The sequence below is a fragment of the Otolemur garnettii genome, unplaced genomic scaffold (genome assembly GCF_000181295.1).
Source record: "Otolemur garnettii isolate 467f Iridium unplaced genomic scaffold, OtoGar3 scaffold00031, whole genome shotgun sequence".
NCBI lineage: Eukaryota > Metazoa > Chordata > Mammalia > Primates > Galagidae > Otolemur > Otolemur garnettii.
This window is the reverse complement of record NW_003852426.1, coordinates 10,572,582-10,597,111: the sequence shown is the minus strand read 5'-3', so window position 1 is coordinate 10,597,111 and position 24,530 is coordinate 10,572,582. Positions and strand designations below refer to the sequence as shown.

The following is a 24,530-nucleotide window of genomic DNA, read 5'->3' as shown; positions in this document are numbered from 1 at the left end:
GACTTCTATCTGTCCTGTCCCACCAGTTTCCAAGGTACCCAGACACACCCGCATCTCCCATGATGTATTGTCTGAACTTTGAGAAACATCATGAGACTTGACCTTAAGTCTAAGGCTTAAAATCATCTCAGCTCTTTGGATACTGTTGCTGAATTTGCAAAAGTCCCTTATTCTTTCCTCCCCAACTAGTCTGTCATTCAAGATCAGAAGCTATATCCTCACTTCTTAAAATACACTTGGCAGCTAGTCTGTACTGGTCAGTGTTTGATTCTTGCAATTTCACAAGTGATAGAGTTTTAAATAAGGAAGATAGGCGATTTGAGCATAAAGATTGTTAGTGCATTAGTTCATTATTGAGTGTGCTGACCCAAAATAAGTGACAGAGGCAAAAAATCTTAATCAATGGAGGTTTATTAAGCTAAAGTTGAGGACATACCCAGGAAAAACATGAGTCACAGACAAAACTGTGGCTGTTTTTCCAAAGGGGAATTTGGAAGTTTCAGCATTTAAAAACATATGGGGTGGGGGAGGGGAGGCCGGGGTTGAGGATGGTGAAATAGATGGTTACATACTCCTGAGGAAAATCTACATTTTGCATAATATAAGGCAAATGTTAGAAAGAAAAAAAGAAATGGGGGAAGCATCAATTATATATAGATGTCCCTGGGAAGGTAGAAGGAATGTTTGATCCTGTCTTGTTTCTGTTCTGCTGCTTGTGAAGCTAAATGTGCAATTCATTATTAGTGTGGAATCTAAGAGACTTTGGTTTAGGAGCTAGACATAGTCTGCAAACCTAAGTTAAAATGTAAGCGTCCATGCTTATAAGAGGCCAGTGAGGAATTTCCTTAATGAATGATATGTGGGGCCAGTTTTTCAGAGGTGCCTAAGGCCTTTACCTTCCCTTTCACATAAAGATTGGGGAACGGTGCTGAGACTTTTATTTCCTTTTTAGAAGTGTGTGTTACCATTCCCAATCTCAGAGGACTACAGCTCTCAGTTTTCAATAGAAAGAGGCACATCCTACCATTCCCAACACATATTGGATCTTGACTATATAATTGCAGGAATCAGACTATTCTGGGTTTGTAACCCAGTTTTGACACCTTTGAGCAGTGTGACCTTAGGAAAATTACCTGGCCTCTCTACCCTCAATTTTCTCAGTTGCAAAATGGACATTCTATTCATTTGGGGGTTGTTGTATTAAATGATGCTTAGTATGGTGCTCGGTGTGTAGGAAGCACTCAAAAAATGATATCCACTTATTCTATGACTTCTTCTTATATACTCTTTTTTTGAATGGAGAGATCAAAATTGTCAATGTGTTTTGGGGTCACAACTGGACCAAGCACCTTGAAAGATAAAACTGACTGTCCCACAATCAGGGTCTGGACTAAGGTGAAGTGAGTGAGTTAAATCATTTAAGTGCAGGATTGATCTTGTTTTTATTTAAAATGTTGATATTTCATGAATTTTTTAAACATAGATTTTGATTTTTCTTGAAATACTGCATTAAAATATTACTTATCTTCTTAACCAAGTTTTCATGGTCCCCTCCCCATAAATTCTATACCCGAGGCTCCTTCGCCTGACCCTACTCCTGCCCTGCCTACTGTGCGGTTTGTTGTTTTTTTGTTTTTTTGTTTTTTTTTCAGTTTCACCAGGGCTGGGTTTGAACCCACCCCTACTCCTTTGAGCCTCAGGCGCTGCCCAGCCTACTGTGCTTTGTATTAGTCACAACACAACCTAAATAGGAGAAAGGAGTAGCCAGAGACACCGGAGGATAAGACCTGGCCAGCCCCCCGAGTTTACCTTTCTGCCTTGGATCACTTAACAGAGCCCAGGAAAGGGGCAGAGGGAGTGGACTACAGCTCCCAGAGGGCCGCGCGGCGCCCTCGCCGATTGGCTGCGCGGGCCCCGCCTTCGTCCCGCCCCCTGCCCCGGCCGAGCTGACCCGGGAGAACACTGGGGTAGTGAGCGCCTAAAGACACAGCTACCCTCGGAGGCTCGCTCCTGCGCACAGGCTTCATGGCGGCGCGGCTGTTGTCCCGGATGCTGCAGCGCGTTTGGGGGTCCAGTGCCCGGAGCTGCAGCTCGGGGGCTCCGGTGACGCAGCCCTGCCCGGGGGAGCCCTCGCAAGCTGCCGCGGTGAGCCCACCCCACCCACCCACATCCACACCCTGCCAGGTTACCCCGAGAAGCACCCTGGCCCGGCCGCAGCGCGCCGCTTCTGGGAGGGACCCCTCCGCGCTCTGCACGGGGTGGAGTGAAGGGCCCCAGATAACCTGCTCAAGTCTCACCCGCTCACCCGGCAGGCGGGTTCCTCTGAGACTCGCTTCAAAACCTCCCTGCCCCTAGCCATGCCACCCGCTTCCAAGTCTCAGCATTGGCCAGAAATGGGGCAACCAGGGGAATGGCATTTGGGGTCCAGTGAAGTGTTTTATTAGCACTCCTCAGCCCTGCCTGACACCCAACCACTTACCTAAATATTTTTCCTTCCCTGTCCCCTGAGTGGAGGTGTCTGCGTGTGATCTAGTGTTTCTGTGACACCTGCTTCACAGTGCGACTGACTAAACATGTCACCTTTGTGCTTCCAACAGTCGGCTGTCACTTTGTAGCCACAAGGCTCTGTAACTCATCCTTTGCTGACTCTGTTTCGTTTTTATTAACTTTAAGAGAGTCCAGCCTCTTTCTACAGCAGAACAGAGCAGGACTTGGCCTCTTCCAGGTCACAGCTTCCTACATCTCTGTAGGGTTTGGGGTAGGATCCCTCAGCCCTTGGCAGCACCCCTCACATGTGCTTCAAGTCTTAAGAAGTTTTAAGTTTGCTCCTTTTCTTTTGCACGTGTGGTTACGGAGTAATTTGGAGAGAAAAGCATCTCTGCATGTAGGGAAACCTCTTTTCTGGACCTGTCTTATCGTTCTTTTCCTGTCTCCCGGAACTGAGCTTCATGTCCGGGGATTCATTAGATCACTGCTGCCCCTCCTTGTATTGCTCAATGGTGGGGAGGACTTCTGCCTAATTTGGGATTCCTCAGATAAGCTGACCCTTTTGCTAGGAAGTGTAGAACTTTTTAGTATCCTTGAATGCTAAGTTTTATTGAGGAAATGATAGGAGGGCAAAAATGGCTGAGAAATCTTTAAAGAATTAAGAAAAGAAAGTTTCTTCTCTACTCCCATCCCCATTTATTGTGTACTTTTCATGAAAGTACTTGTGTGCTTAAGTGGTCTCATTTAGTCCTCACAGTAAGTTGTATGAGGTGAGCAGGGTCTGTATTTTCAGGTGAAGTGGCACATCAAAAGAAACTTGCCTCAAAGCACAGAGCCAGAAATCGGGGCAGCAGGAACACAGCTCTACGGCCTGTGCTTACACCTCCTCTCTACGGGCTGACCAGGGACAGAGGCTGCCCCTACCCTTCCCTTCACACTGTAAGGGAAGGTATAACAGAGCAGGAAGATGATGGAATCTGGGGCAAATGCTGGGGTGTGTTTTACTCTTACCCCTTATTAGATGTATGAGCTTCAGCAAGTCCCTTCACCTCTCAGTGCCTCAGTTTTTTCATTTGTAAAGTGGGGTAACACTGTCTACTTTGTAGGGTGTTGTAGGGATTAAAATAATGAATACATGTTAACATATGTCTAAGAACAAAACCTGGCACATGTAAATGCTATTTGATGTAAATTCTGGCAGGGATTATTATTATTGTCCGTGCTGCCACTGGCACATGCTGTGTCCTGTTAGTTCCCTCCCACTTGGACATGCAGGATAGCCATTCTGCCAACTGTTTGATCACAGGCCTTCCAACCTGGACATCTCCATTAGTGTTATCCCCAGCAGACTGGTAGCTCCTGAGGGGTGGGTGCTCCTCTGCCTTTCTAAGTGTTCCCCCCACAGTGCTCAACACAGGTTGTGCAGCCAGTGGACTCAACAAGTAGTTTTAGAGGCCAAGTGCAGTGGCTCATACCTATAATCCTAGTACTCTGGGAGGCTGAGGTGAGTGGATTGCTGAAGCTCAAGAGTTCAAGACAGCCTGAGCAAAGCGAGACCCCGTCTCTGCTAAAAATAGAAAAACTAGTCTGAAGTGGTGGTGGGCGCCTATTGTCCCAGCTACTTGGGAAATTGAGTCAGGGATGAGCCCAGGAGTTTAAGGTTGCTGTGAGCTATGATGCTACAGCACTCTAGTCTGGGCAACAGAGTGAGACTGTCTCAAACAAACAAAAACCAAGTAGTTTTGGCTGTTTGAACCTCAAACTAGTGGGGAGTCACATGGTGTCTCAGGGTGTGGGTGTGAGAGAAGTGAGGTGTGAGCGGAGCTGACTGTGAGGATAGTGGAAAGGAGGCTTTGGGCTGGGTCTGAGGACAGGGTGAGCACGTGGAAAGGGCATGTGGTGGTGTGGGGGTCAGTGGAGAGGTGCGGGGGAGACACAGCAATCTGCCATCCTGACTGGGAGGCCCATACAATTTTCCCTGCAGAACTGAGCTCAGCCTGGAAGCACTGCACCCCTCTTTCTGCCTCTCAGGCTCCATGCAGCCTTGGTTGGGGTAATAACAAAGGGTTGCTGCCTGTGGCAAGGGAGAGGGTGAGACTGGACAAGGCAAAGGCACCCAGGCATTCAGGGGACCAGAAAGAACAAATGCTGGCTAGGGAATTAGGCTGGAAGGACGTGGGTGTGGGAGAGGTGGGAGCAGCACATCAGGACCTGGTACAGGGATTGAGGTAAAGGAGGGGAACGGCACTTTCCAGGGGATCATCTTGACTTCTAACCTGCTCAGCTCCTCAGAATCTGTGTTTCAGTGAGGTGTGACTATCGTTGCCAGGAACCACAGGTGTAAAGACCTCTCACTTAAGGTGGGAATGGGGGGAGGGTGAGAAGAACCAGGTCTGGGGCTAAGCACTTTACTGGGTCCTCTCATTTAAGAGAAATTAATTTGGCGGGACCCTGGTATGTATCATCACAATAGCAGGTGAATTGGGGCCACTGATGCTACTCAGCCTAGACTCTACAGCTATTTGGGGGCAAGCCTTTATTATTCAAATCAGATGCCCAAGGCCAGTGACTATCAGGGGAGGTTACTCTGAAGGCAGGGTCACCCCCTTCCCCACCCCATGCCCCCCATCCCCCCAATCTGCATTGGGTAGACAAGTAATAGCCAGTAGCATACGTCAGGCTGTCCAGGGCCTGCTTGTAGCACTAGCACTGGGAGCCCTGGAGAGCTGAGACCTTACTTGTGCTACTTTGGGTGGAGCTTCAGGCCATCTGTCATTAGTAGGCTTGGAAGGCCAGGGTTTTATAGGGTTGGAAGTTGACATAGTGGGAAAATGTGACAGCACACAGAAGTGTTTCTCCATGATCACTTATTGAACACTTACCGTGTGCCAGGGTCTCAGGCAGTAGAATTAGGTAAGATTAGTATTCCCACTGCAGATACAAGGAAACCAGGCTTTAGAGGACTTAGGCCACTTGTTCAAGAGCTAGAGGCAGGCTTGTAATCCATGTTCACTTGCTCCCAAGCCGGTGCTCAAAACCACAACTACACCTGGATTACAGTGGCACCTGACCCTATGATGTCAGAAGGCCAGTGGTTTCAAGCCCTGGCTGTCCAGTGGAAAGCTGGGGCACTCAGTGGAGTCAGACTCTTTAGAGTGGTGCTCTGTCATCGTCCTTAGAAGTTCCTCAGGGGATTTTGATGAGCTGCTGGGGTTGAGAACCATTGCACTGGGCTAAACCATTTGACGGTAGAGACCAACCTGGAAATGAATGACTTCCCCAGTGTAAGTGGGTTTGCACACCTTTACATTAGAGCCAGGCCTATTTGTTGATGGACACAGTGGTTCAACACTTGGTTCCAACATACTGTTCTAGATGCTGGGGTTACCAGGTCAGACAGGATGACTTCTCACACAGAGAAAACAGGCTGGTCCAGGCGAGGGCACTGGGAATGTGAGCAGCTCCAGCCCTTCCTGAGTGAGCACTGTTGCTGTCTCCTCTGTCCTATATTCCCCCTGCATCCTGGGCTTCTTTAACTAGTACTGATATTTTTTCCCTCCAGGAACTTAACAGGGAAAACAAATGGAAAAATGAAAGTAGGGCATGCAGTGTTGGAGGAGAGAAGGTGTGAGGATGAGGCTTGGTAATATCCACGTAGTGAGAGTGCATGGCTGGCGGGGTGAGGGGTGTGTGTGTGTGTGTGTGTGTGTGTGTCTTGGAGGCGGTGTTCAGAAGTGGAGGTGCAGCCTGAAAGGCTCTAGATAAGTTGACAAAAGTTCTCAAAAGCGAAAGCTGGGCAGCCTCTCCCTTGGCATTTCCGTTCTGGATTGCTCCATCACACCGCTTGCTCTTGGGTTTCTGCTGAGTCATGCTCCTTGGTCCTCTCACGTGTTCCTACTTCCTGGATTTATTTTGGCTCCTCCCTCACCCCTCCCCATATGTCAAGATGAAGGTGGCATCTGGGCAAGTGAAACAGCAAAGTCTGCAGTGACAATGACTGAATTGCAAATAGCTCTTCAGCTAGGAGGGTGACAGTAAATCTGGATTCCAAGTAGCAAATGGGATTCTGGATTATGAAGCAGCCCCTGCCCCACCACCATGGCTACCCGTGGAGAGGACGCAGGGGCGAGGTTGAGCTTTCTCTGTCACACCACAGGGAGGGGGGAAATGACTGTTATGATTATAGCAGACTGCAGTTCAGAGAAGTGATTGCTGCTTGTTTCCCATGGGAATGAGAGCAGGGTCTCTCCAAGGAAGTGGGAAAGGGGTCTTGGGTGGGTAGATTAAGGAAAGTTTTATGAACCCAGGAAAATCATGGAAGTACTCCCATACACTCTCACTCGTGCCCTTTCTATCTTTGAGTTAATCAATTGCTCTTGACCCTGGCTGCAAATTAGAATCATAGAGACTGAAACAACTGCCCTAGAGATCTAGATTCCTTTGGTCTTCTGGGGAATATTGAGTTCCCCAATGGGAACTTAAATGGTTCCCCACTTAGAGGGTCCTAATGTGCAGGCAGGGATGAGTAATGTACCAAAGTAAATGTTTCTTTCTCCTGGCATAGGTGTGCAATTTACCCTGGACCTCAGAAGAGCCTAAGGCCTCTGCTCTTGTAAGAAGATCATGATAATCTTAGAACCTTCCAGCTTTTTATCCCCCGCAACACCCGCCTTTACTCCTAGCAAGACAACCTTAGCTCATAACTGTGTTCTTATTTTATGCCTGGGAAGATAGTCTTGGAGAAGTTAAGGAACTTTCCAGGATGCCAGTCACACCTGGCCCTGTCCAGAGCCCTGTTTGGAGGTCTCATGGTTGATGATGGTTATGATTTCTTTGTCCTAAAGGTTCTAGAGAAGTGACTTCTCCGCACCCTAGTCATCATCCTGCCTACCTTCTTGGATTCTCTGTGTAATCAGAGGAAAGAATTTGGAACTTAATATCAGAAGACATGGATTTCAATCTTGGTTCTGCTGAGAGTGTTCTTATACCTCATCAGAGCCTTAGTTATACTTATCCCTATGGGGTGGGTGTGGGAATTGAGCAGAGAACATTCTTTGGGAACTTTAATACTTGGTAGATGTTACTTCCTTGTAGCAATTATCTCATCAGCATCTGACAGGATCCAGGGTGGTGCCCTCCACGGAGGAGAGAGCAGGGAGGACAGATCAGACTCAGGTGTGGAAAGAGTCTCAGGTTGGCTCCCTCCTTGTCCACCCCAAGACAGGTTTGGGCCTTGCTTATATCCTGTAGCATTCTCCTTCTGTCTAGGCCCCAGACAATAGGTATGTGATCCTTTCTGGCTCTAGATAGTGTGAAGTATTAGGACTGAATAAAGAACAAAGAGTTCCCCCTTGCCCCTCCCTCCACCTTGCTGCCAAGCAGGAGATCTCACACCCTCAGCTGAGTGCCCAGGGTGTGGGTCCTTCCCTTCTGCCCTACTCCTCTGTAGATGAGAGGGACAATCTCAGCTTCCTAAGGATTATGAAAAGGTTAGAAGTGCTGTACTGATGTCGGCATGAGGGCGGGGGCAGTTGGTATCTGGGGCTATCTCAGTTCTCCCCGTGCCTTCCCCCCCAGCCCAGTAGCAGGGTCCCAAGCTTCCTCCCTTCCCTGTCCTTGCAGGAGCTGTCCAGACGGAGGCAGTTCCTGCGGGAGCACGCAGCCCCCTTCTCCGCCTTCCTCACTGACAGCTTCGGCCGGCAGCACAGCTACCTGCGGATCTCCCTCACGGAGAGGTGCAATCTCAGATGTGAGTTGCCTGCCTGGGCCCTCTCTGGGCTGCTGTCTCTCTGCTGAAGCAGTTCTCAATCCCCATGCCCAGAATTCTCCCCAGCCCTCCTATTCTGCTTTCTAACCTCCACACCCACATGTCTTGCTTGTCAGGTCAGGTGAACTTCAGGGGCAAGACGGGTCAGAGTTGAGTTTTATGATTGTAGAAACTGGGTTCTACTCGGGATTAGATTTGAGAACAGAATCACGATTGGGTTTAGGGAGATTGGGTCCTGGACCTCTCACTCTTCAGGGCTCCTTCTTCCTCTTTCCTTGTAGTTCCCAAAGACCATCACGTGGCTGGGTGTTGGGGGGTGGACATTATAAACAAATGCAGTACATAGCAGTGCCCTGGGCTGCCGGCCATGGAGACGGTCCAGTCCCATGATGCATCAGCTGAGGCCAGGCTGATATAAACAGTGCTCAAGTTGTAATCCCAAGCCAGAAGGATTCCGGGGGCCTTGCACCTTCACCTCTTCCCTCCTTCCTTTCTCCCCTCTCTCCCTTCTCCCCTCTCTCCTTCCTTCCTTCCTTCTGTTGTACTTCATGATAAGAAATGTGTTTACTGCATGGCTCAATAAATGGATACAAATCTGTTTAGGAAATGTTTAACCAAACAAAACATACTGTATGTAATACATACTTATATTCCTACTTATTCTCTTTAATCTCAAAACACCAATTCTGGACCTAGATTACTAATTTGACTTCATGACCCTCTGACAGATGTTGACCCAGTCCTTAATAAAACTGTTACAGCTGGGTGCAGTGGCTCACTCCTGTAATCCTAACTCTGTGGGAGGCTGGGGCAGGTGGATTGCCTGAGCTCACGAGTTCAAGATCAGCCTGAGCCAGACCGAGACCTTGTCTCTAAAAAATAGCCAGGTGTTGTGGTGGACGCCTATAGTCCCAGCTACTCAGGAGGCTGAGGCAAGAGAATCGGTTACTTAGCCCAGGAGTTTGAGGTTGCTGTGAGCTGTGACACCACGGCACTCTACCCAGGGAGACAAAGTGAGACTCTGTCTCAAAATAAATAAATAAAAAGTTCAGATATATTAAAAAAAGAAAGAAAGAAAGAAAAGAACCGTGCTACAGAAGCCTTGGTAAAGAATGGCACCCTCCATCTCCGTGGCTCACCTCATGTACCCCATTCTGCCCCCTCACCCTGAACAAGTAACACCTCAGTTTTCCAACCCAAACAGTGGGGCCAATGATAAGCTGAACGAGGTAGGTGGTTGTAGCTGCAAAGGAAGACAGCTTTGCCAGGCCGGACAGTATTGCTCTCACCTCATGGCCTGTGCAGAGAAAGGTGACTGCTGCCTCAGCTGGAGGAAATGAGGGAAGGGGAGCAGTGCCAGGATGAACAGGCCCCAGGCCCTGGCTTTCCCAGGGAGCCCTGCCCAGCCACCCTTTGGCTGAGGGCATCAGCTCTTGGTGCCCTCTGCCTCAGGCCAGGTTCTGCCGAGCTCATCTTTAACCTGTGTCTGCAGCCCTCGACTGAGGGATCTTATACCAGGTGGGGGCAGAGATGAAAAAAATGAGGGCCCGAGGGATACTGGTGGATTTGTACCACCTGGGATTTGGTCAGGTCTCTCCTTACTGTCCAGATGGAGTTCAGGGAGACTTGGGGGAGCTGGGGCATCACAGGTCTGCTGTGCCCATGGTCTACCTACCTTCATGTCCCTGTCCTTCCCTCAGGTCAGTACTGCATGCCCGAGGAGGGTGTTCCTCTGACCCCCAAGGCTGACCTGCTGACCACAGAGGAGATACTGACCCTTGCCCGCCTCTTTGTGAGGGAAGGTGTCACCAAGATCCGGCTCACAGGTGGAGAGCCGCTCATCCGGCCAGATGTGGTAGACATCGTGGGTGAGTTGGACAAACGTTGTCACTGCTCTTCCCAGCTGGACTCCAGTGTTAATGTAATGCAAATTACTTGAGGACTGTTTTGCTTATCTGTGGTCTCAGATACTATGAAAAGTAAGCATTGACCTTTTCTTTTACTCATCAGCTGTTGTATTTGTGTATTTAACGTGTGGCCTGAGACAACTCTTATTCTTCCAATGTGTGGTAAAAAAGCAAAAAGGTTGGACACCCCTGACAGAGCATAATGCCCACTTAGCCTGTAACACCTCTGAGACAGGTGCTATTATTATTTCAAATGTGATAGGAAGATGAGGCTGTCACCCCTGACAGAGCATAATGCCCACTTAGCCCTGTAACACCTCTGAGACTGGTGCTATTATTATTTCAAATGTGATAGGAAGATGAGGCTTAGAGGTTGGATAACTTGCCTAAGATCCCAGTGGCTGGTTATCACATTGAGCCCAAATTCCTCTCCAGGAGCCCACATGACCTGGCTCCTGCTGACTTCTGACCTCACACCTGGCCCTCTGCCGCAGCTTCCTCTCCAGTCACATGACTGGGCCTTTGCATGTGCTGTGCCCTTTGCAAGGAGCTCAGTACTCCCTGCTTGACCTCCGCCAGGCCTCTGCCAAAACGTCATCTCCTCCACGAGGCCTTCTTCGACCATCCTGTCTAAAGTACATCCCCACATGCACCAGACTCTGTCACAGCGTCAGCCTGGACTAAATCTGGGTCACCACCTGTTTTTGTCTGGTTTGCAAGCTGAGAATGTTTTTCATATTCCTAAATGATGAGGGAAAAGTATTCCAAAGAAGAATAATATTTTCTACTGTGTGAAAACTCTATACAATTCTAACTTTGGTGTCCACTAATAAAGTTTTATTGGAACATAGCCAGGCCCATTCACTTATGTGCTACCCACAGCTGCTTTTACAAAGTTGAATAGTTACAACGAAGACAGTGTCATGAAGCTGGCTGGCAAAGTGGAAAATGCTGACTATCTGGACTTTCATAGAAAAAGTATGACAACCCCTTCCCCACTCCCTAACCCTAACTTGTTTTTCTTCATAGCATTTGCCTCATCCTGGCACTGTGTCATAGGGTTATGTGCTTGGCTTTTTACCTGTCTCATCCATTAACTAATACGAAAGCTCAGGTTGCTGGGGCAGGTTTTGCTTACTGCACCTAGAACTGGGCATGACACTTCGTTGGTGCTCACTCAGACTTGCTCAATCAGTGAACAGTGGGTCAAGCACTGTCTCTCAGCTGTGCCTCTTACCAATAACTTTTAAAATCTGTGCCAGGAAGCTCCTTAGAGCTATGAGGCAGGCTGGCTTCTAGGAAAGGGTTGAACTTGTTGAACCCAGCTGCATGCCAGGCCCAGGCCCCTCATTCAGGCCCCTCCCTCCACCCACCGCTTGGTAGGATGGGTTCCACTTTGTGCTGGGGACTGTGGGAGAGCAGAGGGGTGAAGATGGTCAGGAGGGGAAGGGTACTGAGCACAGACACAGGCACTCAGAGCTCTCCACAGAGGCCCCTGACTGGCACAATGGGAAGAATGGGACCCAGGAAAGTTGGCAGACCTGATCCCATATGCTACTTCCTTGCCAGGTGAACTTATGCAGGTTCCTACCTCTCCCTGGGCCTCAGTTTCCTCAACTGTGGATAAGCCACTTTTCTGCTGTGATGGTCCTTGGTTATTGGTCCTTACTGATGGCAGGAGATGGGCAAGGGATGATGGCCACATAGATGCTGGTTAGGAAAAGGACCTGCTGGCAGCGACCTGCTTCTGAAGATGGGCCTCCTGCCTCCAAGGGGGTGGGTGGAAGGGAGAAGGACTACACCATCCCTTCCCTAGTTCTTCAAAAAGAATGGCAACCTTGCCACCTTGAATTCTTGTGCCGTTCTTGTGAACACTTTGACGCCTCTCAGAATGGCCTCTTTGATTTTCCCCAGGGGTGCTGCTTCAGAACAAAATAGCTCAGAAGGGTGGGGAAGGTGGGTCCTAGTAGGGGAAGGAGGGCTCAGGGGAAGGGAGGGAACAGAATTTAGGGCAGGGATATTAACAGACACTTGTCCCCACCCTCCTAGGTGAGAGTTGTGAGGGACCCCCACCTTGAGGGTGGGCTGAAAAGATTGCAGGTTTTTGGTCTCTGTCTGAAGCTCTGGCAGGCTTGGGGGACTCCCCATGGGTAGAGTCAGCCCCTCAGTGCTCTGGGATGCCCCCTGTCTGCAGTCATCAGTGATGCCCTCTGCCCATGCCTTGCCTCTCCAGGGCTTCTCCACCCTGCCTCATGTTTGTGTGTGTGTGGGCATGCGTGCACAGATTCCTCTGCTCCTTCTCTTCCAAGGTGATGGAAGCATTCTGCAGCTCTGTTGTCTGATACTATACAGTGGCCGGCCACTAGCCACACATAGGTCTTGAGCACTTGACCTGCTACTAATGTGGCTGAGAAACAGAATTTGTAATTTTATTATATTTTAATTAGTTTAAATAGCTTTGTGTGGCTAGCAGATGCCATGTTGGACAACGAAAGAGTTAGGAATTTTTCAGAAGAAGAAAGAAGGGAACTAAATATGCAAGTACTGTAATCGTTTTGGAGGAGTTTGCAGAGCCTTTGTTTTGGATCCTAACTTCAAGAATGACTTGTCACTGTCAGATGAGCTTGGCTTAGCTTTAGAATCACTTAGTGTTGGAGCCTCTTCCTTAATTCTTTTTTCTTTCTTTCCTACTTTCTTTCCTATCTTTCTTTTCCTCTCTGTCTGTCTTAGAGATAGCAGCTAGATCTCAGAGCTTAAAGTACACAAGAGGCCTAATAGAATAGAGAGCCCTTGACAGATTTTAAAAAGGGCTAAGTCTTTTGCTTTGTTTTATTTTTGATAGACTCCAATTATATAGAATTAGATAAATTCATAATCCTTGGTTCATGAGATATTTCTCATAATATATCTACTTTATTCATGTTAATTATATGTTTTAATAATGTTTTAAATTTCTAAGGAAACCGTACATTCCACCAATTTTGTTTTGTTTTGTTTAAGAATAAGAACACTGGCCAGAACTTTTAACTACTTGTCTGGCTTTCCCTATCTTGTCTGTACAGCCCCCCGCCTCAACCTGAAGTAAATACTCCTACATTTTATGTTTATCATTTCTTTGCTTTTTAAGAAGTAGATGTTAGATCTTTGAACTTGTGAGTGTCATGCTGTGTGTAGTCTTTCAGGACTGACTTTTTGACTCAGGGGAAATGCATACATCATGCAGAGTTGCTCTTTTCCTCTCCCTCTGGGGTCTGCTATTCCATGATGTGACTAAGCCCTACGTTCTCCTTTTAGTGGGCATTGGAGTGGGTTCCAGTCCTTTCTGTAGTAAACAGTGCTGCTTTGAACCTTGTCCTCTCATTAACATATCCAGTGGTACTACTCTAGGAGTGGAACAGCTGGTCATAAAACATGTACATGTTTAACTTTAGAAAACAATTTGCCATTGCTTTAGTAAGTGGTTGTGCTGATTTATACTCTCGCCAGCAGAATTTCCTGTTGAACGTCTTCCCCAGCACTCAGTAATATCATTCTTGATTTTTGCCAGTTGGATAAAATAATATTTCAGGGGTCTTGATTTGTATTTCCCTGTTTGAGAATGAGATCCGGCATCTGTTCACATGTTAATTAGCATGCGTTCTCCCCCTCCTACACACACACACACACACACACACACACACACACACGTATATTTCCTTTTTCTCTGTAATACCTGTTGATATCTTTCACCCATTTGTCTATTTGGTTATTTGCGTTTTCATATCGATTTAGTAACGCTTCTTTACATATGTGGCACACATCTTTTCCCAGTCCGCAAAATCAGGCTACACCTTGCATAGTGATTCTTTTGATCAGTAGCAGTTTTAAAGTTATCACTTTTCTTCGTTTATGGTTAGTGCTCTTTACAACTGGTTAATGAAACACCCAACTGAGTGTCTCATCAACTACTAGTGTTTTCCGCTAAAAATTTAAAGTTTTGCATTTAAGTTCCTAGTTTCATCTGTGATGATTTTGGGAAATCTAACTTAGTTTTTTTCATATGGGTGGTCCTTCTTGTTAGACTGAACAGTCTCCACTTCCTCTGTACACCTGCCATGTAGGCATTGATCTGTTTCAGGTTCCACTCTTTTCTGTTGGTCAGTTTGTCTGTCTTTGTGCCTGTATCACACTGTCTCAATCTCTGTAGCTTCCTAATATGTTCATTGTAAGCCCCCAGACTCAATTCAAGCACCACTCTGAGAGTCCGAACATTGCTGTAAAGGCATGAGGAATTTTACTCATTCAAGCTCAGAGCCTGGGCTGCCCCTTTGAGAAAAAGCGGGAACAGCCCTTACAGACTATCCAGAAAGTCCCTTAATACCCCTCCCACTTCCCTCCCATTAGTCTATCCCACCCAGTCCCCTTATTGGTAGGTAAACCATGTCTGTCCCAAACTGACAGGTACAGGGTGGTCATGTTCAGAGTTGATTGGCTCAGGGACGAGTCTTCTTTGTCTCAGGTGAGCACATGAGAAGGAAGGCATAAAGGTCGCAAGTGGGGCATGTGCAGAGTAGAGTGGTGAGTGCAAAAAGGGGGGGGGTCAGGATGTGGGCTGAGTGCACAAGGGGGCTTACCTAACACCTTGGTATGTGATAAGGTCCTTGGTATGCAGTGGCCTGTTGTTCTGAGTAAACAACAGAAAGGAGATAGTTTGACTTGAGTTAATTAGTTTGGTTCCCACATTCATCACCTGGTAGGGCAAGTCCATGTCATTCTTTTACAACATTCTTTTAGCTATACTAAGACTTGTTTATGTAAATTTTAAAATCAGCTTCAAGTACCATGGAAAATCCTCTTGAGATTTTAACTTAACTGCATTGAATTGGGGGAAACTGACATTTTTTTGCTCACCACACCCCCACCAAGAGCCATCTCCCACCTTTATCCTGCTTTTTGCTCTGTGTGGCTGACCCCTAGGACCACGTTGCTCAGAGCACTTATCTGCTGGCCCCATCTTTGCTTCTATGCTGGGTTTTTGACGGTAGCTGAATGCCCTCCAAGACTAAAAGGCTCACTGCGCTGCTCCTTCATGGTGACTTTACTGGATTCCTAACTTAATTTTCTCCCTATCTCTCTTTGGCCCTAGGTGTTGGTAATGGATTCCCAATTTTGCTAGTCTTCATATCTGTGGTCCATTTTTTTTGTGCCTTAATCCTTCCCATACATTTGTAAGCTGTCTTTTCATTAGAGTCTCTTTATTTTAACCATCTGGAATAAACTCAGCTTTATGCTGATTTTTAAAATTACATTTTGTTTTTTGTTGCTGGTTGATTCAGTTTTTACCCAGCCAGATTGTAATCTCCTATTAATGCTATATTGTGTCTGTTTAGATTCTTTTAACTTTTCTGTGCTAACAGCCATAACTAAAGACAATTTTTTTTCTTTCCTATCTATATACCTTTAATTTTCTTTCCTTATTACAGTATTTTGGGCCTAAAGTGTATAGTATTGAATAGCAGTACTAATAGGAGAATGCCCTAAATTTAAAATGCTATTTCTTATAAGTATTTTTCATAAATAATTTTTATCAGGTTAATGACACTCCCTTCCTAGTTTACTCTTAGACTTATTTTCCAAGACTTATTTTCTTTTTTAAATGTTTGCTTTTTCTACTTAAATTAGGATAATCTATGGGTTTCTTCTTTACACTGTGAATGACATTTATACATTTTCTAACACTATAATTGAAATAAGCCCAATCTACTCATGATATGTTATTTTTTTCATGCCATTTTAGATTCAGTTGACTAATGTTTTGTTTAGGTTTTTGCATCCGTATCCGTGAGTAAAATGGGCCTACAATTTTCTTTTTTTATACCTTACTGCACTGATTTGGGTATTATGTCTCAAAATTTGAGTTATGTTGCATTCTCGCATATTCCATTAATCTGTGAGACTTTGTAGAAGTCTGTGGCAATCTCATCTTTGAAAGTTTGCTAAATCTCACCTGTAAACTCTCCACGCCTGGTTTTTCTTTGCAGGGAGATTTGTAACTGTGGCTTCAATTTTTCTAATATTTATTCTATTCAAGTTCTTTACTTTTGGAGTCAGTTTTGGAAGATGTTTTTATTTTTTAATGTTTTTAAGGAAATTTGTCATTATTTCCAACTTCAAATTTGTTAGAAGGAAGTTGTTGGTAATATTTTCTTAATCTCTGCTTTCCTAGTAATTTTGTCCTTTTTTAAATTCTTAAATATGATTTATTTGTGCCTTACCTCTTTTTTTCTTAATACATTTTACTAGCAGTTTATGTGTTTTGCCTGTCGTGAACAAAGCAACTTCTGGATTTGTGGAATCTCTTTATTGCATGCTTGGTTCTCTGTTATTATTTCTATTCCTGTCCTAGCTTAGCCTATTGCTTTCATAACACTTAGTTTTAGGTACTTGTTCATTTTTATTTTGGTTCTGTTCCCTGTGAGATTATCTAAAAAGTAGTGTTTTTAATTTCAAATATATGAGGATTTTTAACTTATATGTTATTATTAAATTGTAACTTAATTGCATGGTCATCAGAGAAAGTTAGCTATGTGATACTTGTTCTATAAAATTTTATTGAGGCTTGCTTTGTGACCCCTATATTGGTAATTTCTATAAAAGTTTTATGTGTGCTTGAGGAAATTGTTCACTCTCTAATTGTTAGATCTAGAATTCTATATTTATTCACTGGGTTTGGCTTATTAGTATTATCGTTCAAACCTCTGTGCTATCGTGTCTTTATGGGTTTTCTGTCCTCTCGGCCTGCCAGTGATAAATAGGTGGATTTGTTAATTTCTTGCAAGTGTTCTGTTGCTTCTTACTTTTATTCATTTGAGATGATTTTATTAGGTTTGTATGTGTTTAGCATTGTTATGTCTTTTGAATAAATCGATCATTATGTACTGGGTCTTTCTATGTAATGATACCTTGGTCTTAAGATCTATGTATTTTATTTTACTTCAGTTATATCACTTTCTTTTGGTTTTAGTATATTTGTGTCTATTTTCATCTTTTTACTATAAACCTTTCTGTTCCTATACTTGAGATATACAGAGGGTACCCCCCAAAAGTACTTACATTCTAAGAAAATAGAAACACTGTATTTAAATTGTAATAATATACACCCATAACAAAAGATGAATGCAAGTCCCATTTGACTTCTGCAATTACAAGAAGTGCTCACAGTGGTTACCATTAGTGTCCAGACACTCTGATTGTGGTATGTTAATGCTGATTAAAGTGTCCACTTGCATCGCTCACTGCACATGCCATTCCATTTTTTTCCCAAAGTCCCACCACTGTCTGTCGCAGGTTTTCTATGGTACACCACATCCTTTATAGTCCCTCATAGGTGGAGGTCATGGGGTGTTAAGTCAGGAGAATGTGGGGAAAACTCAACTGTCCCTCTTTGTCCTATCCACTGTCCTGGCAAATTCTCAGCGAGGTCAGCTCTCATGTCTTGGTTTATGTAATAATCTTGGGATGCAAACTTCCCGTTTTGCTGTTTTAAGAATGTGTCATATGCTCATTCTGCTACCTCTCGTCTCATGCGCACATTGGTAGACATCTTAGTGTGTAAACTATTCCAATACCACAGCAGGAGAAACAGCTGTGGGAGGCATCCTGGGTCTTCCCCTGTGCACATCACAGGTAGCACCATGCGTCTCAGCCCTACCATGGATGCCTGGAGTTGGTAGGTGTGCTGGAGGCTCTGGTGCATACTCACACCTCCATTGTCATCTTACTTCCACAACATTCTCGAATTTCAGAAACTACTTCAGAATGGTCTTACATTCCTCAAAGGACAAACAACTGTGCTTCCATCATTTTCTTTGACTGAACTGCCTGTCACATGGTGACACACTACCATCCGTTTGATTAATGCCACCTTTTCAGTGAAGGTCGTACTATGCATTGCTCCCATAATTCAGTTCAACATCAAAAGGAAATACATAGATAACATCTCTTAAAATAAATATGTATGCATTTTTTTGGTAGTCCCGGTATAAAGTAGCTAAGTTTTGTTTCCCAAATCTGAAAATCTACATCTCTTAACTAATGTATTTAGTCTTTTTGCCTTATTGTGATTATTGAGATTTGGGCTTGTTTCTAAATCTTTTAATTTGTCATACTTGAATATTCATTCTTTCTTCTTTCTGGATGTAAAAATGACATCCCTACTTCATAAGAAAAGAACTTTAGCATGTTCTTCTGCCCCCTGATTTTTGTAGCCCTCCTTAGTGCATATTGTTGAGATTTTCTAGAATTTTACTTCTAGGTTATTATGAATGAGCCGTCCTTCTCTTTTAAAAGCACACTCTTTTAAGACAGCAACTTCACCAAGTGTTTCGATGTTGCCCTTAACTCTCATAGTGTTGCAGCTTCTTCTGAGTTTTTTTATCTCATTTGTCCATGCCCTTCTTTATATGGAAAATCGAATTAAGTGACCGCTAGTTTTCATCCTGTTTTTAGTACACTTACGCCCTGTTAAGTTCAGCTGCCTAATATTTTGTTTAGGTATTTGCATATGTATCCATGAGTGACGTGGGCCTCTTATTTCATAATGTTATTTTGATGTATGTAAAGTTTTAGGTTCAGGTTGCTTTTCTTCATTTTGTTAAAAATGTTAATCCTTTGTCTTCTTACAGTCAGCACTGCTGTTGCGAAAAGCCGCCCGTCAGTTTGGTTCTTACACCTTTGTAGGTGATACGTTCTTTTGCTCGGAAAGTTACTTGAGTATGTCTAGATTAGGCTTTTCCTCATCGGTTCCGATGGCATTCGTTGAAATTTCTCTTTGAATTCTAAACCATTGTCTTAACTTTGAGAAAAGTTTTCTCCATTATTTCTTTAAATATTTCTTTTCTCCATGTAAATTTTTTTTCCTGGATATTGTCCCTCTACTTCTAGCCTCTGTGTTCCTTAAATCATATTTTGAGTTTTTTGTTCTTCGCTTTTTCCTGGACAGCTCCTTAATTTTATCTTCCAATTCACTAATTTCTACTTCTATGTCCATATAATTCTTTTTCTTAACTCTTGTGTTCTTTATTTCACAATTATTTTTACCTAGTATTTCCCCTTTGGTTTTTGTTTATTTGTTGGTTTTACAATTTTAGAATTTTACTTCAAAAGGTTTATTGTTTTATTTCTTTTACTGTATTTATCATGCTATTTTATGTTCTCAGTCATCCCATTTTAATTTTTTTTTTTCATCAGTAGATTTTAATGGATTTCTTTGGGGGATGGGGCGGTGCCTGTGGCTCAAGGGAGTGGGTGCCAGTCCCCTATGCTGGAGGTGGTGGGTTCAAGCCCAGCCCCGGCCAAAAGCTGAAAAAAAAAATCTTCCTCTTTGGGGGATGGAGTTGGCGGAAGGAGCTCAAAGATCTCTTTAGTTTTGACATAAACTTGGCTTTCCCTGAGGGTTTTGGCTATTCTGCATGGCACGCTTAATGGGAAAAGGTTTACAGCCAGATCCTAGTTTTTGATAGGCAGAGACAGCTTAGGGAAGGAAGAGGGGAATGTGAAGAGTTTGAGGTCCCAGAATATCACAGTTACTCACTTTAGTTTGTTACCTTCTCACCATGAGTTTGTCCAGTGCACATAACCCAGTGTTAGTATTCACTAGGACTGTGCTGAGGATGACACTCCCTGTGGTTGTGTTCAGTGGCCTTACCCCAGGTCTTTGCCTTGAATCCCTCCGGGAGAAGCGGAGTTGGAAGGAGACAGTCACCCTTGATTTTAATTCACAATTCCTGGGGCGGGAAAATGAAGCAGTGAGTGCCTAAGTGTGATCAGTTCCCACCTGTTATCTTCACTGCCCTTCCAGCAGGGCTTGGCAGTGAGTTTACCTCCTATAGATTTTTAAACTAGTTTTCTGGGTGATCACCGCCCATTTCCTCAGTAAGGGGTTAAGCAATGATTGTGCCAAGGTATTGATAGGTGAGGGCAAGAACAAAGCTTCACCTGCCTTGCTTTCCTTTATCTGGTCACATTCTCTGCCAGTCACCTTCAACCCCGTGTTTGCTCCTCAGTGCGGGCTCAGAACAGCTGTTCATCTTCCTGAGTTTCTCGAGACTTTTGTTTCAAGCTCTTAGATGCTGTGTTTTTCTTCAGGGTTGATTTGGCTGAGGGCACAAGCAACCACTGCTAATTTTCCTTGTTGGCAGAGGCCAGAGTGAAGCACTTTTCTTTATTTTTCAAACAACTTTCATTTTTATATTATCAGGTTTTTTTAAAAACCCATAGTTAATACATGTTTGTTTCAGATAAGCAAAAGACGATCATTACTCTGGCTCACTGGAAACCACTCTTTTTTTTTTTTTTTTTTTTTTTGAGACAGAGCCTCAAGCTGTCCCCCTGGGTAGAGTGCCGTGGCATTACAGCTCACAGCAACCTCCAACTCCTGGGCTCTAGCGAGTCTCCTGTCTCCACCTCCCAAGTAGCTGGGACCACAGGCACCCGCCACAACGCCCGGCTATTTTTTGGTTGCAGCCGTCATTGTTGTTTTGGCGGGTCCGGGCTGGGGATTCGAACCCGCCACCTTAGGTGTACGTGGCTGGCGCCTTAGCCGGTTGAGCTACCTGCCTTTTTTCTCTGCATTTGGTGCTTACTGTTTTTAACCGGCTCTTAATATGATGTGTACCTTTCCCTACACCCTAACATAGGATTTTAGAGTCATTTTTGGTTGCAAAATGTTTTATAATATCATACAGAAAAAGCATAATTTAGCCAGGTTTCTGTTGCTGGCTATCTGGATTATTTCCCACTTTCCTTTATTATGCGTTACTCCGTAATGAACATCCTTGAAGATAAATGTTGTCCACATCCATGATTATTTTCTCAGGTTAATTCTTAGAAGTGAATCCAGGTCAGAGGCTTTGTAAAGTTACATACATAACTTCCTTCCAGAAAGGTTATGTAATTTTATTTTTACACCATGTGTGTGTACATGTCCGTGCACTCCTGCCTAAACTGGTTATTCATTTTGTAATCTCCTACCTTTTTCTCAAGGCAGTCTCACATGAGCACTTTTTTTATTCTTACGCCATGTGTGTGTACATGTCCGTGCACTCCTGCCTAAACTGGTTATTCATTTTCTCAAGGCAGTCTCATATGAGCACTTTTTTCCTGGTTTCTGCTCTCATGTGGCCCTGAGCTGATTGTTCACAAAGAGACAGGTGTCCAGTTCACATGGTTACTTAGAAGCGCGTAGTTGGTGGCTGGAAGGGTCTAGTCAATGTCACTGTCCATGTAGCACAAGGTCAACTAAAAACCAAGGGGGATGTGTGTTTTCTTACATTATAAAAGAAACCTTTTTCATTATAGAAGGAAATTTTAGCTACCAGTAAATATAAGAATCAACTATAATGATGTGTTGATCAAAAATACCTATAGTGAATGTTTTGACACGGTGTGTCTTTTCTCTAGGGTTCACAGGATTTGAAAGTGAGCAGGTGGGGTTTTTCAGGCTCATTCTTTGTTCTTTTTAAAGAAATTCTTGAAGAATTCCTTTGCTCAATTTCCTCGCTTCCCATTTGTTACTAGACAAAGAGGGTCAGGCTGCCTGTCACTGTCCAGCCAAAATGCAGAGACGGGGGTTAGGTCCGAGCAAGCTTTATTATCAGAAGGCTGAGCTTCTAGAGAACAGCAAGAGTAGCCTCTCAGTTCTGTTCTGCCTCAGTTACAATTCTAATAATTTTTATAACGAAATACAAGAAACCTAGAAAATTTTAACTTTACCTGATAGCAAGTAGCTCAAAGTAGTCTCCATTCTAACAATGCAAAATGTTTAAACAACAGAAAGGTAATTTTCACTTTAACAAAATATCCAAGAGAATTATCAGAGAAGGTGTCGTAAACCCAAAGTAACCTTTACTCTATCGATATCACAACCCCTATCATCTGTGTGTGACTACTTCCTCTAGTCTCCTGAGATACACATCCTCCCAATTGTGAAACTTAACTAGATTATCACAGGGGAAGGGTGGGTGGGAAGGAAAGTGAATTCAGCAGACTCAGTTTGCTGGAGGGCTTCAGTTTAGTGTCTCAGACTCCATCTCGTAGGCCACTTTTCTGGCTTCACATTTTTTTTTAGAATGTGTCATTCTGCCTTTCCATTGAGGTTTTTCTTTCTATAACTATATATATATATTTTTTTCTTTCTATAACTATATATATATATATATATTTTTTTTACTTTTCAAGAGTCCTTTCCTTGTTTTCAGGGATGCAATGTTTATCATCTTTACTCTGTTTTTTAAGAGACTTGTCTTCTGTTATCGCTGTTGCTTCTTTTTCTTCTTTCATTTTTCTGTTTGGGGAATTGTTTATCTTTCTTTCACAGCATCCTCCTTAAATGTCTGGCAATTCTTGGCTGTGTATCCATCTTAGTGCCTGAGGTCTCTTTGGCCTGCCTGGCAATGCTGGTTCTGTTTCTGCTGGTTGCCCTGAGGTTGTGGAGAAAATGGGTGTGGGGTACCACTGGGTTTCGTGACTCCTGAGTGTCAGTAGTATACTCAGGGTTTGCCCCGCGGCTGGCTTTAGTGTCTACACCGGTGCTCCAGCCTTGAGGCAAATGTTTCTGTTGCCTGCCTTCTGCTGCACAGGACAACAGGCCAACTTCGCCAGCCCCTCCAAATGTGATTTCCCTGCCATAGATGTCCTTGACATGCCTTGGGACCCCTCTGCCTCCTGTACGCCTGACTGCTAAGCTTGGTGCACACTCGTCCCCTGCCCTGTTTTTACAGGACTTTCTTCTAGGTACACTTTGGGTAGTGGTCTCTATCCATCTGACCCCATCTGCTTTCTCTCTTTCAGTACTTCTGTGCCCTTCCAGGCGATCGATAGTGTTCTTTATTACCTTCCAAAGCTGTTACTGATTTTAAAGAAATTCTTCTGTGATTTCTAGAGAATTTTGATGGAGCTCTTGTTTCTGTTTTACAGCGTATCAGGACCTGTGTAATTGGCTGTTAAGCACAGTCCTGAGTCAAGTACACATGGAATCGAATCCCAGCTGTTCTTACTTGCTGTGTGACTTTCAGCAGCTTTCCTAACCTCCCTGAAATGGGGATGGTGGTTGTTGTGTAGGCAAAATGCCCAACAGAGCCCCAGCAGAGCACCAGCCCAGGATGAGCACTCAGTTCTTAGTCTTTCGTTGTTTTGGTCATTGTTTTTATTTTTGAGTTTATCATTAAGCTAAGCTTGGTTAATAGAGGTCCAGACAAAGCTACTTTTCCATCCTTCTTGTCCAGACAGAATTCTGCCTTCCAGGCCACTCCCAGCCTCACCAAGAACAAGCATTCTGACTCCCCCTCTCATTGTCTCCATAGCCCGGCTCCGGCGGCTGGAAGGGCTGAGGACCATTGGCGTCACCACCAATGGCATCAACCTAGCCCGGCTGCTGCCCCAGCTTCAGAAGGCTGGTCTCAGTGCCATCAACATCAGCCTGGACACCCTGGTGCCTGCCAAGTTTGAGTTCATCGTCCGCAGGAAAGGTGATCACCTATAGCACCATGTCCCTCAGGGCCAGTGTAGCTGGGGAGGGGGGTGGCCATTGCTATGTAAAGGGCTTGGTTCCTTCCACTTGGTGTCTGGGCTACAGTTAAACCTAGGAATTTATTTCTCGCCCCTCATCTTTGCTGGATGTTCATTAGGGACTTCTTGGGATCAGATACCAGTGAGCTGGGGTGACCAGCCTCCCCACTAATCCCACTCCTGGTTTGCCCAGGACTGAGGGATTTTCCAGTATGAGGAACTTCTGGTTTTATTTGTTTGTTTATTTATTTATTTATTTATTTATGTTGTTGGAGGCATTAGAAGTTGGGTTTTTATTATGCTAGATTTTTCTCATTCTTTTTTTTTTTAAATTAGATCATAACTGTGTACATTTACTGCATTTATGGGGTATAATGTACTGATTTTATATACAGTTTGGAATGTTTATATCAAACTGCTTAACATAGCATTCACCTCACCTATTTAATTGTTGTGTTTAGATATTTAGTGGAGGGAGGGTAATCGTTGGGCCCTCACCCACAGTGCATATTGCAAGGGTACATGTCAGATATTCATAGTAGAGTATAAATGTCTGAACTTCTGGTTTTAAAACCAAGATAGTCCCTGGAAAACTGGACTTAGTTGGTCACCTTATAATGAGCTCTGAAGAAATGTAGGGTAGTTGTGGCTGGAAACAGCCACCCTGAGATGCCAGGGTCAGGGTGTGCACTGCCAGTAAGGATCCCTCAGTGGTCCCCATGGTTGTTCCTATCCCTTATAGATATAAACCTCCCCGCTTCACCCCCGCTGCAAATATACCCACACTTTCTCTCTCTTGGCTTCTTGGAGGTGGGCCAAGGTGG

The 24,530-nt window shown here is 44.5% G+C and overlaps 1 protein-coding gene across 2 annotated transcripts in view; it reads left to right on the top strand.

Moving 5' to 3' along the window:
- The first annotated feature begins 1,977 nt into the window (after positions 1 to 1,977).
- MOCS1 (molybdenum cofactor synthesis 1) overlaps positions 1,978 to 24,530 on the top strand; it is a 33,449-nt gene continuing 10,896 nt past the window's right edge. For both annotated transcript variants that reach the window (XM_023512836.1, XM_012804851.2), the window contains exons 1-4: positions 1,978 to 2,145; positions 8,110 to 8,236; positions 9,955 to 10,122; positions 23,502 to 23,666. In XM_023512836.1, coding sequence (XP_023368604.1) covers positions 2,026 to 2,145; positions 8,110 to 8,236; positions 9,955 to 10,122; positions 23,502 to 23,666 — 580 coding nt within the window. In that variant the 5' untranslated portion in view covers positions 1,978 to 2,025. The remainder of the gene's footprint in view (positions 2,146 to 8,109; positions 8,237 to 9,954; positions 10,123 to 23,501; positions 23,667 to 24,530) is intronic.